The sequence below is a fragment of the Nyctereutes procyonoides genome, unplaced genomic scaffold (genome assembly GCF_905146905.1).
Source record: "Nyctereutes procyonoides isolate TBG_1078 unplaced genomic scaffold, NYPRO_anot_genome, whole genome shotgun sequence".
NCBI lineage: Eukaryota > Metazoa > Chordata > Mammalia > Carnivora > Canidae > Nyctereutes > Nyctereutes procyonoides.
In genome coordinates this window covers 591,838-612,536 of record NW_026575119.1, presented here as the reverse complement: position 1 = coordinate 612,536, position 20,699 = coordinate 591,838, and the positions used below count along the sequence as shown (strand labels likewise).

Sequence of the window (20,699 nt, the reverse complement as noted above, 5' to 3'; positions counted from 1 at the left end):
ATGTCTTAGCAATTCTACTTTTGTAAAATCTGTTCAACAGGGATATTTAACACACTTGCAAAATGAACTATATAAGATGTAATGTAAGTGTAATACTATTTCCAGCAACAAAACCATGTAACACATCTAAATGTCTAGCAATAGACAGGCATATTTATCTACCTGCAAATACATAATGGCTAAATAAACCTGGATGCAACCACATGATATATAACCATGCAGCAGTTAAAAACAAAGTGGTAGGGACACCTGGGTGTCCCAGCAGTTGAGCGTCTGCCATTGGCTCAGGGCGTGATCCCAGGATCTGGGATAGAGTACTACATCAGGTTCCTTGCACGGAGCCTGCTTCTCCCTCTGCCTCTCTCTGCCTCTCTCTCTCTCTCTCTCTCTCTCATTGAATAAATAAAATTAAAAAAAAAAAAAACCCAACAATGTGGTAGCTTGACATGCAAGGAAACAGAACCATCCCCAAAAAAACTGCTCAAGACTATGTTTAAAAAATTAATCTATGCTGGGGCACCTGGTGGCTCAGTCAGTTGAGCATCTGACTCTTGATTTCAGCTCCGGTCACAATCTCAGGGTCGTGAGATCGAGCCCTGCATTGAGGTCAGCAGTCAGCTCAGAGTCTGCTCAAGATTCTCTCTCCCTCTTCATCTACTCTTCCCTCTACATGTGCACGTGCTCTTTCTCTCGCTCTCAAATAAATAAAATCTTCAAAAAATATATATCTAAAAAAATCAATGCATATAGAAAAAAATACATATGTATACACTATCTATGGAGGAAAATTCTACATCTCATTATACTTACCTATTTGCCTCTGGGGACTGGAAATCATAGCTGGGTGACAGACTTTTGGCTAAATATTTTGTGTTTTTTTTTTTTTTTTTTTTTTTTTACCATGTGCACTTTTTACTTACTGAAAAAAATTATTAAAAGAAAGATTTTATTTATTTATTTGAGAGACACAGAGCAAGACAGCACAACAGGGGAAGGGACAGAGAGAGAGGGAGAAACAGGCTTCCTATTGAGCAGGGAGCCCAATGTGACACTTGATCCCAGGATGCTGGGATCATGACCTGAGCTGAAAGCAGCCGCTCAACCGACTGAGCCACCCATGTGCCCCTGAAAAAAATTTTTTAAATAAAGCTAATGCTTGCTCAGAATCCTCTGCTTTATCACCTCTGAATTTAATATTATCTTAAAAAATATGTCAACACAAAGATTTTCATACATTTCATGACAATCCTACATACATATTAGAAAATACATTATTTGAAACCTTTTTATCATTTCTACTAGAATAGAACTATATTCATAATTTTTATTTCAATCAAATAAAACATGTCAGAACATTAGTGATTTTTGTACTTACCGAACTTTTTTCCCATTTTCAGTAATTTTTGTTACATTTAATAATCCATATTTTTCTTGACCCTATGGAACAGAGTAATATCATTTATACATAATTCATATAGACAATGAGGTCCAAATTTTTACATATGATTGAGTCAAAATGATCTGGTACTCTAAAAATTAGCTTAAAAAGATTAGTCAGTATGTAATATGCTTACTTCTAAAGTAAAGTACATTAGGAATACAATTTCCTAATACTTCTGTATAGTTATTTTCAGTAATTTTACAATTAAACCTTTCCTCTTCTTAAGTCCTGCCAGCCATAAGGCACTTTGCTATCAAATTAGATTTCCACACAAACACCACCGGTCAGCACTGGAAGAATGATTTATGACTTCCTGTTCAAAGAAAGTAATCTAATGCTATAATGATGAATACCTCAAAAAGGAATTATTTACTTTGCTGGGGGTTTTTTCAGCAATACAGTTTGAAAATTATTTAAGATATTAACCTGCTTTGTCAAAATGCAAAAATAACTAGCCAGAACAAATGCAGTAACTGTATTAATACATTACTCAAAAGTAAATGTTACTATGCATAGTACTGGCCTTAAGGTGCCATTAAAAAACTCGGTATGTACTTCACTAAACATATTCTTAGATGGTGAATTGGGGCTCTGGAAAAATACAGATATATTAATTAGCTGATGCAAAAACAGTGGCAAAGCTGTATCACCAAACCCCAGGAAGGCAAAAGCCACTTTGCTCAAGTTAATAGTAATCTTAAAATTCCTCCAGATGGAAGGAAGCAAGCACTTTCTCATTGCTTTAGCTTCCAATATTCAACTGAATTTAATGACAATGAGTTGGTGTCTATAGCAATCATCAATATTAGTAAGCACTTTAAGGGCATGACAGAGCAATGTTACTTCAACTGAAATACACAAACACATACATGCAACACATAGAAAAAATATTCCCAATTCAGGATTTATTTCTATTTCATATCTTAGCTATTTTCTCAATGTACTTCCATTAGAAAAAGAAACATCTTTCTTGAAAGGGAGATTAACTAATTTGGGGTACTTTCTAATAATGTTTAAAATATAATGTTTGAGGGAGGCCTGGGTGGCTCAGCGGTTGAGCATCTGCCTTTGGCTCAGGGCGTGATCCTGGAGTCCTGGGATCGAGTCCCACATCGGGGTTCCAGCATGGAGCCTGTTTTCTCCCTCTCCCTCTGCCTATGTCTCTGCCTCTCTCTCTCTCTGTCTCTCATGAATAAATAAAATCTTAAAAAAATTTTTAAAAATAAAAATAAAATATAATGTTTGAAAGTTTTGCCTAGCCTGATAAAAATTCTCACCTATAGACAAAACTGACAGAGTATTAATATTGGTTCATTTGTGGTATACGGAACTTGGGAAGTAGTCATATGAAATTTTACTGTAATTTTTTTGAAAAGCATAGGCTGGATCTCCTTAGATACACTGATACTTCTAAGTCTGATACTTAGAAGTCTGATACTTCTAAGAGCTCTCTATTGCCTAACAAAAACATCAATCACACAGTGATAAGTATGCACAAGATCCTAAGTAAGAACATTTCCAATTTACTCTCAGAAGCAGGAAGGAAAAAAAAAAACATTCAAAGATACAAGAACTAAGTAAAACATTAATCTGAGAGGATGACATTGCTTATGTGAGCTGGGGAGCAGGAATTAGAAGACCGGAGTCGAAATCACACCTGTAAAAATGCCAAAGCTGGAATTGTACAGGACAAAAGAACTGAGGCACGAGTGGAACATGGGAAGAAAAGTAGAAGGGAAGCAATAGTGACAGAGCACAGAAGCTTGAGGATGAGACAGAGATTCTGTATTAGGGATTCTTACCTGAGTCAATGGATGAATTGAAACTGGTACAAAATTGTGTGTGGATAGTCTAGACACTGTTCTAGGGTCCAGAATGCTCATGAAATTCTTAGGGATTAAGACACAAGGACTAATGCTCTAAGTATTAAGCACTCTAATTTGAACATAAAATAAGAATAAAATTTGCCACATCCAAATTTACAAATACAAAAACATTTAGCATGCAACATGGGTAAGTGTGATGAGAAAGGTATGGAGAGAGGGAGTGAAGAAAAGGCTTCCTGGAGATCCCTAAGCTAAGGAATTAGCTAGATGGTGACAGCAGGAGATGAAAACAACAAAGTATAAAGGTACAGAAGTGAAATGAAAGAGCATTTCGTATTTGAGGGCTCTTCGGTTCCCTCAAAGTACTAGATGAGGTGAAGCAGCAAGGAAAAAACGGAGTGTGATAAATGAAGTGAGAAAGGGTGTTGAAACAGGGAACTGAGCATAACACATTCTAGTAATTAGCACAGGAGATGGAGCTAGGGCAGCGACAGTGAGAAAGTGACAAGGGGCCAAATTTGAGAGACTCAAAAGACAGAACTGACAGGGACTGGACAGGAGGAGGGTCAGAGAAGGAAGATCCAAGGAAAACTCCTAAGCTTCAACAATTGGCTAGATGGCGGTATCTCAGTTTCAATGACACTGGTTTAGAGAAGCTTTCCCAGACCACTCTCAGGTAGGAGCACTTCTACCCCTCCATTATCTACCACTGCCCCGAGATTGTTCCTGTCATTGCACTTAATGCAAAGGACAACTACATATCTTTTACTCACAATCTATTTCCCTGGGCTGTCCACAGGACCGTATGACCAATGTATACAGCATGCTGTTATTCACTGCTTACTTCACTGGGCTGTCCACAGGACCATACGACCAGTGCCTACAGCATGTACTTGATGTTCACAATATATATCTGTTGTAGTTAGTCAACAAATTAGCAGTGCTATTGCAAGAAAGGAATATAAAAGAAGGCTGGTGATAGACAAAATAAAGCTTTAACTTTTAAACACTGATGTTGGGAAGCCCAGGTGGCTCAGTGGTTTAGCGCCTGCCTTTGGCCCAGAGCATGATCCTGGAGACCTGGGATCAAGTCCCACATCAGGCTCCCTGCATGGAGCCTGCTTCTCCCTCTGCCTGTGTCTCTGCCTCTCTCTCTCTCTCATGAATAAATAAATAAAATCTTTAAAAATAAAAATAAACAATGATGTTTCTGAATTTGATATAAAAGTGCTGAGTAGGCAGAGGAATAAAAAAGGTTTGGCTATACAGGTGAAAGATTTGGAGGAAAAATTTAGACAGATTTTGAACATACTATTTGGTGTACTTTCACTACTTAATAGCATTCAAAAATAACCGATGTTTTTGTGGTCATTAAAAAAAAATCCATAAAAATATCTTGATAAATCTTGCAAAAAAAATGCCCATATTCACACATAGTATTTCTTAGTCTAAATATAGTTGATACTCCAAAGAAAAGTTCATATTAAAAATAGCAGAAATGTTTTAATAAGGACTGGCAAAATATGCTTAAATTTTAATTGAAATGACTGTACTTAAATTATCCTATCCTAATAAGGAAGGAAAACAAGAAAATGTTTGTTCTATTAAGTAATCTGAGAAAATTTCCACAGGCTCATAATCACTTTGCAGGCTCCAGAATTTTTTTATTTTTTATTTTAAAGCACGGAGCCCACATGAGGCTGGAACTTAAGACCTAAGCTGAGATCGACAGTCAGATGCTTATCTAAATGAGCCACCCAGGTGCCTGTGTAGGTGCCAGAATTTCCAATGTTGTATTCATTTAATAAAACAGGCATTTCCAATTTGGCTAACAATTATTATATACCAAAATCAATACAACCCATCAAAATCCTTATCTTTGGTTAATCATGCAATTATAAGTTTTTTTTTTTTAAATACAAAGTTAAGTAACTTGGCACAGTGATCCAGTAGTTGAAGAAGAACCAGAGTAATGGAACTTCCAGAACAGGAAGTTGATGGGGAGGGAATACAAACTAGTAATTGCCAGGGAAGAGGAAAAGGTGATGGGGAAATAAATGAGTGAATGCTTAACAGGTGTGGGTTGCCCTTTGAGGTAATGAAAATGTTCTGAAATCAGGCAGAAGTGATTGCTGCACACATTGTAAATATACTGTATGCCATTTAAATGTATACTCTAAAATGGTTAACGACTAATTTTCTGTTATATGAATTGCACCTCAATAAAAAAAATATTTTAGGGGCACCAGGGTGGCTCAGTTGGTTAAGCATCCAACTCTTGATTTCAGCTCAGGTGATGATCAAGCCCTGCGTCGAATTATGCACTGAGTGTGGAGCCTGCTTCAGATTCTCTCTCGCCCTTTCCCAATGCCCCTCCCTCTTTCTCATTCTCTCTCTCCTCCAAATAAAAAAGGTATTTATTTTAAAGAACTAGAGCTTTAAAAACTTAGATGTTTAAATCATGTTTTTTTTTTTTAAAGGCTTTAGAAAGTATTATTCAATGAGGGAAAAAAAAAAAAGAGCAAAAATGTCCACTAATACTTTTGCTAAAGAAAGTATGGAACCATTCTTTTCTCCAATGCATTTTAGTGCCATAATTGGAAATACAGGGTCAGAAACTGACCTTTATAATATATAAAATATATAAATTATAAAAATATATAATTTCCAAATTATATATACATATAAATTATATATATAATATATATATTATATCCAAATTATATAATATATAAATTATAAAAATATATAATTTCCAAATTATATATTCTAAAATTTTATTCAGCATTCAGTGATTGGAAACTTTAATATGCACATTTATCTGGAGTATTAGTCATAAAAAATAATGAAATCTTGTTATTTGCAATGACATGGATGGAGCTAGAGAGTATTATGCTAAGCAAAATAAATCAGTCAGAGAAAGACAAATAGCATATGATTTCACTCATATGTGCAGTTTAACAGAATAAAACAAAGGGGGAAAGAGAGAGGAGAGAGAGAGAGAGAGAGAGAGATGCAAAACTAAGAAATGGTCTCTTAACTATAGAGAACAAACTGATGATTCCCAGAGGAGAGGCAGATGGGGAGATGGGTGAACTAGGTGATGGGGATTAAGAAGTGCACTTGCTGTGATGAGCACCAGGAGATGTGTGGAAGAGTACTGAATCACCATTTTGTGCACCTGAAACTAATATTGAACTGTATGTTAATTGGAATTAAATAAAAAATTTAAAAAAAATGCTCATCTGTCATAGACACACTTGTACAAACAGCTTTTTTCTTAGATCAGCCCATAAAATCCTATTTAACCTACACTGAACTCGTACTGTACAGAAACAGAACACTGATCTTTTTAAAAAGTATATGCTGGCTATTTCAAAAAAGGATTTGAAGGGGCCACAAAAAATAACAATAATGTATCTGAAAATTGGAAATGAAACAAGAAAAAATGAACATGTTTAAAATTAATATTAAGAAATGGAATTTTAAATCTGGTTTGATTAGATTACATGAAAACATCATGCTAAGTGCATAAAGTCTATCAAAAAAGACCAATATTATAGGATTCTGTTTTTTAAATTTTTATATCTTAAAGATTTTTATTTATTTATTCATGAGAGAGACAGATGCAGAGTCACAGGCAGAGGGAGAAGCAGCTCTCTGTGGGAAGCCCGATGTGGGACTCGATCCCAGGACCCCAGGATCATGACCTGAGCCAAAGGCAGACACTCAACCGCTGAGCCACCCAGGCGTCCCTATAGGATTCTATTCTTACAAAATGTCCCAAATACTCAAATCTAGTGAGACACAAAGTAGAGTCCTGGTCATTCAGAGCTTGGTGACACATGGAGCTAGAGGGGTGGTACCAAATGTGGTTTCTTCCTGAGATAAAAATATTCTAAAATTGGCTGTGATGATGGCTAATGTATCTGAATATATTAAAATAACCATGTAACTGTACACTAAGTAAGTTGTACATCTGAATTACATTTCAATATGAATTACATTTCAATAAAGCTTTTTATAAAAATAATACAGAAGAGACTGAAGAGGTAGGTGGGCAATCTGCAAGATTTTAAGATGACACCAGGTAGCTAACACTGATTACAGTGTTATTTTTGTTCCTAAATTTGTAGCTTCCTTTTTCTTACTAGCAAGCCTTCATACGAACCAGATTTTAACTCAGAGAGGGAAGACATCTCCCTGTATGAACTGGGTAAGAGGGAGAAACACGGGTGAGATTCAGTGGAAATAGCACAAGTTGAGAAGAGGGAACAGAGGAGCAAGAGATGGAAAAGCCAAGGAGGGCAAGAGCCTCCACAGGGAGACGCAAGGCGGCATGGAAGAGGTGCCCTCTGGAGTGGGAAAGGAGAGCTCTATATTTAGGTGAAAAAGAATGGACTCAGGTAGAATTCACAAAGCTATTTCAACTTTCATTCCAAGACAAAAGAATGAAAGAGAAAAATACTGATGAGGCAGTTCCTTGTGGGGGCCAGCAGGGGGTATCGTGAGTCCAGAATGGTCCAGTTTGCTGTCAAACTAATGTTTGGTTTGGGAGGGGTAAAATGGTTTAGGAGATAATTTGCAAACTGTCCTTTTAACTCCATGTGAAACATTTGCAACTTCATGCCTCTAAGCTAGCCTAGAGGTTCCTTTTTACCAACATGTAAATAATATAATTGCCAGAGAGACTATAAATGTTACCTCTATTTAGAATAAATTACAAAGATTTCTGCTCTTTTCTAAATGTACTGGTAAGACAGAGTACTGTAGTAACAACACCTTAGATTCATACAATAATTCTTGACACCACCACTTTTTATATTTAATGCTTATGTACCCAGGACAGTGTTAAATAATGCAAAAGACAAAAAAGAGAAAAGTAGTCACTATGTATCCTTTAGTAGGAGTTTATTTAAAATCTCAGTAGGGAAATGAGGGGTACATGAGGTAACGTTCACACTACTGGATAAGTGACTTGGAAATTCAGGAAAAAAAGAAAAGATCATTATTATGCTAACATTAGTCCGGCAAGGCCCCTTAAGCCAGTCTTAAAAGCTTTTCTAACTTTAAGTATGGAAAAGTCACGGGATGTTGTAGGCGGGGGAACCACCTGAGCAATGTCAGAAGGAAATGTGTACAATATGTGGTATGAACCATAAAAGATCTGATTCAGTTAGGGAATGGGCAAAGAGTTAGAGAAATAAAAAGACATCTGTGGAAACCTTTGCCTCTAAAAAAAATCAGAAGTACTGATCAGCTAATATATGGTACACAGTAGGTACTGGGATTACTCTATTCCTGCTCTAACGAAACTTTTCTTTGTCTCTTAGGGAAGACAGACACAAATAGAGGGTTTAAGGTTTCTACAGGAAATAAAAAAACGAAAAGTGTTATTCTATTTAATATAACCAAGCAACATAATTATATGCTATGAAGAGTATTACAGAGAAATCTGACCAAATCTAGAAGATTCGAATAAAATTCTCTGAGGAAGCAAAATCTGAACTGAACTCTAGTGAATTAACAGAAGTAAACAGGGAAAGGTAGGAGAGAATGGTTCAGTGGGCAGAGGAATGACATGTGCCAAGACCTCAAGCTGAAAGGCAGGCTCTTTTGAGGAAAGAAGTACTGTGCAGCTGGAGGAAAACAACCAAGGAGAGGAGGACACAAGAATATGAGGTGAGGCTGGAGAGGCAGTCAAGTGTCAGAGCACTCTCTGTCTCTGAGAGTTCTCATTAAAAATTTTGGCCTTCACTCTAAAAGAAAAGGAAAGCCACTGAAGGGAATAGCAGAGCCAGTCAATTATAGGAGGGATTACAAATACACAGATCAAGCAAACTTTCACCCGAGTTAAACCAGGTCTCTGAAGAGAAGTTTTCAGTTTAGGGCAAACAAAGTTGAGTTCCATATCTCTCATATTCATCTGTAATCGACTGGGCACTGTATTTAACAGCACAGAAAAAGAGTGGAGCTTGTGCTCATGAAGGAGGCGGGAAACACTGCTTACCTTTGGACTGTTGGCCTGAGGAGAAAAGATTAAAGTATAATTTGATAGTATTTTCCAGGCATTTTACGTTTATTTTTATAAAGGTCAATTATGATTTTGTCACTTGCAAATATGGCAATATAAATTAATCATGATGATACCATATTTTGCATAAAAAGGGGCTCTTAGGTCTATAAAGCTGATTACATTCTTAATTTAAACCTATTTTAATTGTGATTATTATCTTTAAAACCAACGGAAGTTATTAGAAGCCCAAGAAATATTTAAACATTACATTTAGAGAAAAATTAATTTACTGAAACTGATTGAAATAATGGGACTATATTATACTATGTGCTATCATACTAACTGTATCTTGGTGCTTTGGTGAAGAGGGAGAAGATTCATTTTCAGGAAAGCAGGGTTTTGAGGCAGTTGGAGATTCCTACAAGAAATAAGTAATGAAAAATGTTACTCTATTTTATATCATTATATTTCTCCCTCTATTCATGGTGGGAGAGCTTAATAAGGGAAGCTTAATTTTTTTTCCTAGTTATCTCCTTTCTATATTCAGCTAGGAAATTAATATGGTACTGATTTGCAAACTACAGATGTCTTAAAAGTTTATGAAATACGGCCTACTTTATACTAATTATAGTTTATTTTAAATACTACGTACAGAATTACTCAAAAGAAATGATGCATGTTACCTTAAAACCATGATGTTGTATTAGCTTGAACTGACCACATTTAAAATAGGTAAAATCTAAACATTTAAGGATAAAAATCTAATAGTCGCCATACAAACTGGCTCTTGGTGAAGTCAGCGTGAATACCCAGGATTAGGCAAGTCACAGGAATGATGTGGCAACTGCCAGAATGAGAACTTCACTTAAGTCAATGACTACATAGGACATTAAATTAAATTACTATTAATATTTAAAGTAATTTACAGATATCTTTCTATTTTTAGAGATAAACAAGATTTTTTAAAATGCAAAGAAACTTTAAAGATTAGTAACTCACTAGAAAAAAACGTTTTAATGTGCAAGCCTACAAGAATATATAATATGAGCAAATCAATAACGTGCATTTTAAAAGCAATTCAGCTTTGTCAATATTAAAACACACTATGTGATTTCTACCACAGGTGTTTATAAGACTCTTCATAGAGAACAAGGCTGAAAAAACACATTTTTGATACCAATAGCCAAGCTCCATTTAAATCTTTTCCATTCCCCTAAATACTTTGAGTAATCTCAGGAAAAGTAATATTAGAAAAATCATATGCCAACACCTATTATTAATTTTCTTATAAAACCAAATAATGTCTTTGCATATTCATCTCCACATCTCTCAGTCTACCATGCTTATGAAACCGGACAAGGTACTGTTAACAATACACAATTGTTAACTCCATATCCACTGATTGGAAAAAAATCTTCAGGTTTATACCTTATAAAATTTGTTTTTTTTTATTTTATATATTAATTTTTATTGGTGTTCAATTTACCAACATACAGAATAACACCCAGTGCTCATCCCGTCAAGTGTCCCCCTCAGTGCCCGTCACCCATTCACCCCCACCCCCCGCCCTCCTCCCCCTCCACCACCCCTAGTTCATTTCCCAGAGTTAGAAGTCTTTATGTTCTGTCTCCCTTTCTGATATTTCTCACACATTTCTTCTCCCTTCCCTTATATTCCCTTTCACTATTATTCATATACCTTATAAAATTTGTAAACACAAAAACTAGCTAGCAGTGAAAGTTTACCAAGAAAATCCTTGAAGGTACAACCTTACGAATCAAACATCCAAGGCCTATACTACTAATGAAGAAAATATTAAAATCATATAAAATTATATATTTACAAAAAAATTACACATAATATCCAAATCTAGTATAGCCTCATTTAAGTTACTTTTTTTCTACTTCAGAGGTTTTACTTTTCGATTTCTTGACTTCTACAGGAATGTCTGATATTAAAAGTTTGGAAAAAAGATGAAATAAGGATTTGATGACCCACAAAGCAAAAAATAAGTGAATGGTAATCAATTTATTTTTCATAGGATTGTCCTACAGAAATAAAAATACAGCAAATGCAGTAATAATGAATGTACAAGAATTATAACTACTTATAACAAAAAAATATCTACTTATAACAAAGATTTTAAACTTATATAATTTATGTATATTTATAAATGTATGTGCCTACATAAATATATCTTAAATGTCTACAACCAGCAAGTTTTAGTAAAAACCATACATAAGCAGAAACAGATGCACCCACACATATACACGCACACAGACATATACGAATCTATGTCCTCCAATGTTGTCTGACAACTGAATTAGGACTTATATCATCATAACAGTATTTGCTACATTAGGTTTCTTTATTACGTTTCAAGGTATACACTCTTTAATCTTCATCATCTATTAGTCAGCTAGTTTGTTCACATACAGACCCTCTTTCCTAACCTCAAATCTTAAAAATATGTATCCTAGGTAGTGATAATAAATAGAAAAATTTACTTGATGAAGTAATTACCTAGAATTTCATTTATAAAGGTTAAGATGCAGGTAACAAAAAAAGACATTTCTACCAAAGATAAGTAAATCTCTGGTCTCAAGAAAATCACGCTCTCACAATTCTGAAACACTCATTAAGAACAGAAATGTCATGAGAACTTCAGGCAAGTTATTCTAATAACAGACTGAAAATAAATCTCAAAGATTTTAAAAGTAAGACATTTTAAGTCTATATCAGCAAAATAATCACTGTTCTAAAATGAAGAGCAGTGGAGTTGGTTCAACAATGGCTTTTGTATTAGAGCATTATATATGACAACATTTACAAGCCTTCTGTGTACACTGAAATGTTACCTGGTTCTTGGAGTTAAATGAATTTTCTATTAAAATCTCTAGGAATCTTAGCTACTCACGTTATTCTCAATGCTAAAATAGTTTCAAGCATTCTTCTTCAATAACACAGATTCCAGAATTTCTTTCTTTTGGTATGCCCTCTATATTCAAATCACATAATAACCTTACAAAACATAAATTATAAACTGGTCTACTACTTTGTTGTTCTATTAATCTCTTATACACAATGTGTGTAGACTGTTTCTAACAAAAAGTCTTCCATTGAATTTCACGAAAACCAAAATTACAGTCACACACACACACAAAAAAACCCCAAAACTTGTTTTGACTGATTGAGGTAATTTATAAAGGAATTTACAACTGGAAGTACCATTGAGAAATATGCCTTAGGGAAAGTTCATTCTGTTTTCACTAACAACCTGAAAATGCAGGAAACCCGTTAATTATGCCAAAAGAGAAGTCTGATGGTAGAAGAAAAAAAGAGTCCTCAGTGACAGATGTCTTTTTAATTTTTAATTTATTTTTATTTTTTTGACAGATGTCTTTTTAAAATAAGCTTTTCAGTTTTAGAGTGTTACCATTACTCTCACATTCTTACATTAGTATGGTTAATGTTCTATAAATTCATGCAAAAAATTTCCTACTCCATCTCTAAAATGAAGCTGTAACACAAAGAGAAAACTCACAAGGAAGGTAAAAACTTCATGGGTTTTCCATTCTGATGTTTGCATCAAAGTTTATCCCTTATTTGAAACAGAGAATATTACTTCTCAGATTAATAAGTCTCTTTATGCAGAGAACAATTAGGGAAACAGAGGAGTGGGATTCCACTTCTCTCAAGGGATTAAGAAATTAAATGTCTTTACTATTAAAACCTCCTAGAGACTGAAGACAAACAATAGCAGATATACGACTTTAAAACAGAGTTATCAAAAATATCTATCACCTACTAGGCTCAAGTGTATGCATTATTAAGCCACAGATGAGTCAGTCCACTGTGCAAAAATCAATAAGCTGCAAAAACCAAAACCCATTCCAGGACAAATTGATTCTATATACAACAGTAGTCACCAAAGTAGGAGATTCAGCTACAGAGAAAATAAAAGTACAAAGAATAAAGAACTTAACAAAATTCTCAACAGATTTTCTCAAAAAGTCCTACCTTGTCATTGGTGTCCAACACAATGGTGCTATGTCTCCACTTTGTTAATACTATCGGTTCCTGCAGCCGCCTGTCCAAGCTCCTACTTTTAATAATTTCTCTTTGCTGCTGAGATGAAGCATTATACTAAAAACAAAAGACAAAAAAATAAAATTATACTTCATAATTAATAGAAGCAGAAATGGAATCTAAACAGGACACATGATGCTTGGCAAAGTTCATCACAGGAATTCTACTGACTTCCATTTTCTCATCTTTGACCATATTGTAGCTCAACTGAGATGATCAGAGATTTCAGTGTTGGGGAGACCAAGTTAATGTTATTTTGGCAAAATATTTAGTCTCTCCATGTCTCAGTTTCATCAAGTGGGAAACAGACATAACAGAAATATCTCATTCACAGAAGCGTAAAAATTAAGCTGTATAAAAAGGGCTGAATATTGCCCTAATAGTAGGTTCTCAATAAATGTTAGTTATCATAATTTATAAAATGAGGTCACTGGACAAATTATTTTTTTTAATGTTCCTTCTCTCTTGAAAATCCACGAGTTCAGGGGATCCCTGGGTGGCTCAGTGGTTTTAGCGCCTGCCTTCGGCCCAGGGCGTGATCCTGGAGTCCTGGGATCGAGTCCCACGTCAGGCTCCTGACATGGAGCCTGCTTCTCCCTCCGCCTGTGTCTCTGCCTCTCTCTCTCTCTCTATTAAATAAATAAATAAATCTTAAAAAAAAAAAAAAAAGAAAATCCACGAGTTCAATTTTTGGTTTAGGTTTTAAAAACGATTACATATATAACAGCATCCTCACATTTAATGGGCTGCTTTTATTTTGGCTTTTATTTATAGGCCAAACATACTATTATTTGTTTCTCTGAAGTTGTTAAACATAACCAGGTTAGAAGGCAGAGACTGTACTAGTTTGAAAGACTAATCCTGAATGTCAGTTGTATACAAAGAATAGACAATAATTGCTCCCAAAAAATAACATAAAATTAAGAACACATCTGTAAGGTATTAAAGTATGTGTTTGAAATGTCAAGTAGATCACTCATATTCCAGAAATATGAGTTTTAAGAGGTATGTTGCTGGGGATCCCTGGGTGGCTCAGCGGTTTAGTGCCTGCCTTCAGCCCAGGGCATGATCCTGGAGTCCTGGGATCAAGTCCCACATCAGGCTCCCTGAATGGAGCCTGCTTCTCCCTCTGCCAGTGTCTCTGCCTCTCTCTCTCTCTCTGTCTCTCATGAATAAATAAAATCTGAAAAAAAAATGCTGCTTTATACAGCCAATTTTAATAAATTATAAATAAAATATAAATGACAAAAAATTAAAAGCTACATTCTTTTCCTGAAAGCAAAGAATATCAAATACCTATCTACTTCTTCCACCCCTAAGAAGCCCAATAAATCTTAAAATTTTAATGATTCATTATCATTTCAGTAAAATTATAGGAATGTTTTTATATTAAAGAATCTTCCAACATCTTTCTCCACAATATGTCATTTCTTTAATTCCCCAAAATGAGCCTACACACACTCCCTAAACTATCTCCCAAATTTAATTCTTCACATTAAAATTTGCCAAAGACAGGCAATCACATATGGCATTTGCTTTTAAATCACTGTTGCTTAACAAATAGCAATCTTAAAATTTGTCACAGAAGTTCATAAAGGGATCATTTCTAGAATGAACAGAGATGAAACTTAAAGGCTACCCCCAAAATATTCTGTGTCACAAATCTCTAAGTGAAGAGAGACCTAAACTGAGCTATGTTTTCAATAAAATCATCATTAGCAATAATTAAGATGTATAGTTGTGTAGAAGCATGTGTGTGAACTTTAATGGATACACCTATATTAGCTTATGAACTTTATAATTACTACTGTTGTTTAGAAATCCTTTCTGTGTAGCAACAAAAATATGAAACTAAACAGCAATAATGGCAATAATTGCAACTATAAACATGCTGGTAGTTTTTTTTTTTTTTTTTTTTTTTTAAATTTTTATCTATTTATTCATGATAGTCACAGAGAGAGAGAGAGGCAGAGACACAGGCAGAGGGAGAAGCAGGCTCCATGCACCGGGAGCCCGACGTGGGATTCGATCCCGGGTCTCCAGGATCGCGCCCTGGGCCAAAGGCAGGCGCCAAACCGCTGCGCCACCCAGGGATCCCACATGCTGGTAGTTTTATCAGGCAACAATATGTTCACAAAAACAAAGCATAAATAAAATGTCAGATATAAAATATAGTCAGAAGACAAAAACAAAAAGTGTCACATAATTAGAAAAAGGAAAAACAAAACCCCACAGTTAAAACGTGTGTGTGTGCGCTAAACAAGATGGCTAACAAGATGGCTAAGTTTAAAACTTTTTTTTTTTAATTTTTTATTTTTTTAAATTTATGATAGTCACAGAGAGAGAGAGAGAGAGACAGAGAGAGAGAGGCAGAGAGGCAGGCTCCATGCACCGGGAGCCTGACGTGGGATTCGATCCCGGGTCTCCAGGATCGCGCCCTGGGCCAAAGGCAGGCGCCAAACCGCTGCGCCACCCACGGATCCCAAGTTTAAAACTTTTCTAATCCCTAAAAAACAAAAACAACTTTTTCTAATCTCTTTAAAAATACCTTTTAAGAATTTTAGATGAATTTTTATTTGAATTATTTCAAAATTACAAAAGAATAATAACCATAATGAAAACTCACCATCGAGTTTTAGCGTATTTAATATAAAACAATTGCTTTAGGAATCTTTAGGGGGGAAAAAAAAGAAATATAGATGTATTAGATGCCCTCTGAATATATTTTCCAGATTCCATTCCTCTCCCTCTTTCCTCAACAGCACATATAACTTAGTGGTCATCATTGTCATCACACTTTGATACATACTTATGTCGCTATACATTCACACACTTCTGGAGTTTCAAAATTTATATAAATGGGAGTCATACCACATGCATCATTCTTCAACTGCTTTCTGCATTCCACGTTATTTTATTTTTAAGATTTTATTTATTTATTCATGAGAGAGACAGAAAGAGAAGCAGAGACACAGGCAGAGGGAGAAGCAGGCTCCATGCAGGGTGCCTGATGTGGAACTCGATCCCAGGACTCCAGGATCATGCCCTGAGCCGAAGGCAGATGCTTAACCACTGAGCGACCCAGGCATCCCTCAATGTGATTTTAAAAAACATATCCATGCTGGTGAGTATGCAGTTCTAATTCATTTATTTTCACTAATGTTGATATAATTTAACCATTTTGCTACAAAAGGATATGCCCTAAGGTGGTAATACTAATTTACACTTCTACCAGCAGAACAGAATGGTTTGCACTACCCTACTTGGTACTGTTAAGTATGTATGCACTTGTGTATATAAAATAAATGTTAAGTACACATACACATTTAAAAATGTGACAGGTGAAATGTTAGCGAGTTGTTTTAATTTATATTTTCTGATTACCTTAAACTTGGATATCTTTTCATACACTTATTTCATGTATTTCTTCTTCTGGTATTGCTTAGTCATATATTTTGCCCAATTTCAACTGGGCTTTCTTTTATATTTTTTTAATTTTTTTTTTGGGGGGGGGGCTTTCTTTTACACACAGAAAGAAACCAGGAAGTTACTTTGGCTTCTAAAGCATTTGTAAGCTACGTGAGTTGAATATATTTTTTCCTAGTTTGTAGCTCAGTTTTCCCCTTTAATGTATGGTACTTTTTATTATATTAAGACAAGTGTTTTGTTTAATTTGATGTAATCACATCTGTCAAGGTTTCCTTTTACAGTTTTTCCTTATTATAGTTTTAAGAAGTCCTTCCCGGGGTGCCTGGGTGGCTCAGTAGGTTGTGAGTCTGCCGTCCACTCAGATCATGATCCCAGGGTCCTGGGATCAAGCCCCATATTGGGTTCCCTGCTCTGCAGGGAAGTCTGCTTCTTCCTCTGCCTCTTCTTCTTCTTCTTCTTTAAAGATTTTATTTATTCATGAAAGAGAGATTGAGAGAGAGAGGCAGAGCCACAGGCAGAGGGAGAAGCAGGCTTCACGGAGGGAGCCCAACATGGGACTCAATCCTGGGTCTCCAGGATCAGGCCCTGGGCTGAAGGTGGCGCTAAACCGCTGAGCCACCAGGGCTGCCCTCCTCTGTCTCTTCTTACTCCTTCTCTCTCTCTCTCAAATGAATAAACTTAGAAAAGAGAAAAGAAAGAAGAGAGAAGAGAAAAGAGAAAAGAGAAAAGAAAAGAAAAAGAAAAAAAAGAAGAGAAGAGAAAAGAAAAGAAATCCTACTTTGAAGTGAAAGGTATTTATACATCTTTCTGTAGCTTTTAAAGTTTTGCTAATTACATTTCTCATCTACCTGGAATTAATCATCAAGTGTGAAGTGAGGTCAAGGTCTATATTTCATTTTTTTCACATGAATAACCAATAATCTTAGCAACATTTATTGCACAGTCCATGCTTAATCCACTGATTTATAATGCTACATATGAGTTTTCTACTCTAGTTTATTTCTCAACTGGTCTATTTCACTATACGTGTGCTCTTACTACCTTATCTTAATCACCAAAGCAAGAACTCCATCCCTCACATGCCCTACCTCCCGTTTTCAGGAATATTTTGGTTTTTCATAGATGTTTGAGCATCAGTCCCCAAAACGTGGAGAGGGAGAAAGTAAATGAAAATGCAGTGAATTTATAGATTAATGTGGGCACTGTTACAACAGTGAGCCTCCTGATGCAAGATCACAATGGTAAACTATACCATTTATTCAGGTTTTATGTCCTTCAATTCTGCTCTGAAATTTTCTTCATTAAGATCTTGCAAACCAGGGCACCTGGGTGGCTCAGTTGATTAAGTGTCTGTCTTATGTTCAGGTCATGATCTCAAGGTCCTGGGATCAAGCCCCAAGTGAGGCTCTCTGCAGTGTGGGGAGTCTTCTTCTGCCCCTCCTGCCACTCATGCTCTCTCCCTCTCTCAAATAAATCTTTAAAAAATAAAAATCTTACAAACCCTTTATAGGCATATTTTTAGTTACAACTTTTGTTGTGGCTGCTGCTGCTAATGTAAAGAGGATCTTTATTTCTATCACGTTTCAAACCTGACTTTTTACTAGAGAGATGGGTAGTTTTTATGTTGATTTTATAACCAGCAACTCTGCAGAATTCTCAATAGCTTTGAATTTCTAATCAAAACAACAACTGTATCTTTCTTCTCTATTTTTTTTTACTTTGTTGAATAGAAGCAGTGATTTTAAAAAAGTTCAAATCTGATTCCTAATTCTAAAGAGAAAGCTTCTGTCACCTCACCATGAAGTATGACATTTACTGTAAATTATTTGACAAATAACCTTTAGAATGATGTAATATATAGCACTACATCACTTCTTGTAGAAGCAAATACTGTGGTCATGGTTTTTTTATCCTTTGTCAAAGAACAGGGGTGTTTAGACCGTTTATATTTAATATAATAGGGATCCCTGGGTGGCGCAGCGGTTTGGCGCCTGCCTTTGGCCCAGGGCACGATCCTGGAGACCCAGGATCGAATCCCACGTCAGGCTCCCAGTGCATGGAGCCTGCTTCTCCCTCTGCCTGTGTCTCTGACTCTCTCTCTCTCTCTCTCTTTCTGTGTGTGACTATCATAAATAAATAAAAAATTAAAAAAATATATATTTATATCTAATGTAATAATATATAGAATTTAAGTCTGCCATTTTAGATGTTTTCTATCTTGTAACTCATTCATGTTTCTCCTTTCTTGCCTTCCTATGGGCTACATGAAAAGTTTATACTATTCTATTTTAATTCATCTATAGTTTGAATCTCTTACTAGTTTTTAGCGCTTGTTCTAGGGATTACAATTCACATATCACCATCTACTATCAACATTTTACTATTTCAAATGAAATGCAAAAATCTTACCAAAAATTACATCACTTCATTCTCCCCTATTTATGGTATTCAGCTGTTGTATCATCTCTACCTATGAGTACTTCAGAAATGTTTCAGAATGAGTTCATTCGAAATGTTTCGAATGTCAGACATAATTTTTAAAACTCAAGACAAATCTCCTCAGATATTCAACCTTTCCATTGTAAACTCTTCATTTCTGATGTTTCAAGTTTTCTTCAATTATCATTTATTTCTGTGTGAAAGACTTCATATAGAAATTCTTTGCGGAGACATGATGCTGGTAATAAATATCTTCGTTTACTTTCATCTGAAAATATCTTATTTTACTTTCATTCCTGAAGAGCATTTTTGTTGAATGTACAATTACGGGTTTACAGTTTTTTCTTTTAGCACTTGAAAAATGTTATATCACCTCCTGCTGGCTTCATGATTTCTGGTAAGACATCTACTGCCATTCAAGTCATTATTATCTATAGATACTGTGTTGTTTCATTGAGCTGCTTTCAAGATTATTTTAGGAGGAAAGGGAAGAGGAAGTCTTTAGTTCTCAGAAATCTGAATGGTAGGTGCCTACATGTGGATTTCTTTAGGTCTATCCTGTTTATTAGTATTGCTCAACTTCTTGATTTCTGTTGGTCTATCTTTCGCCAAATTTGGGATGATTTCAACACTGTTTCTGCAAATATTTTTGAACCTCACACTCTTTCTTTCTTCTCTTCTTCTAGAACTCTGATGAAATGAATGTTAAATCTTTTGTATCTTCCCAAAGATTTTTGAGGCTCTTCATTTTTAAATTTTTAATTCTATTTTTTTGGTGCACATGCCCATTTCAATACTATACTTTGTGACATATTTGCTCATGAATAAATCATCAGGGAAAGCAACTCATATGACCAAATTCAAAGAACAGCAGAATATACCCTCACCCACAGTAGGAGGCCTTTACAAAGGTACACAGCGAAGAGCACTAAAACAGGAGTGGGTAAAGAATGGATCCAATGATGCAATCTATCATGGTAGGTAATCTGGTCTTTTACCGTTTGGTGGCTGTAATGATTGTCTCCCTATGTTGAAGTTCTGCACACCCAGCAAAAAATATGTCAAGATGTAAATGTTTTTTATGTATCTTGGTCAGTATTTATGGCATATTTTCCAGTTATAAGATTCATGCTTTCCTTCAATTTTAGAAAATTCCTGGAAATTATATTTTTAAATATCATTTCCCCTTCTTTCCTCCATTCTCCTCTTCTGGATTCCTAGCTTATTAATATAGGAAACTTCCCACCCATCTTCCATTTCTCTTAACTATACTTAAATATTTGTTATCTTCCTGCCCTTCTCTGTTTATATTATTGACTGCATTTTTTATTGCAATGATGAGTTTTTCATCTGAAATCTTTCTAATTCATTTTTTATCATATTCACCTGTTCAGATATCATTTGTTTTTTTTCCCATAATTTCTAGTTCTTTTTGAAGGAAAGCCTCCATCCATAACAT

The 20,699-nt window shown here is 35.2% G+C and overlaps 1 protein-coding gene across 7 annotated transcripts in view; it reads right to left on the bottom strand.

Moving 5' to 3' along the window:
• ARHGAP12 (Rho GTPase activating protein 12) overlaps positions 1-20,699 on the bottom strand; it is a 123,246-nt gene that overhangs the window by 27,797 nt on the left and 74,750 nt on the right. For 6 of the 7 annotated variants that reach the window (XM_055334497.1, XM_055334496.1, XM_055334499.1 and 3 more), the window contains 3 exons: positions 13,304-13,429; positions 9,627-9,701; positions 1,376-1,437 (listed from right to left, as the gene is read on the bottom strand). In XM_055334497.1, the coding sequence (XP_055190472.1) occupies positions 1,376-1,437; positions 9,627-9,701; positions 13,304-13,429 (263 nt within the window). The remainder of the gene's footprint in view (positions 1-1,375; positions 1,438-9,626; positions 9,702-13,303; positions 13,430-20,699) is intronic. The other variant, XM_055334498.1, reaches the window with a different exon arrangement.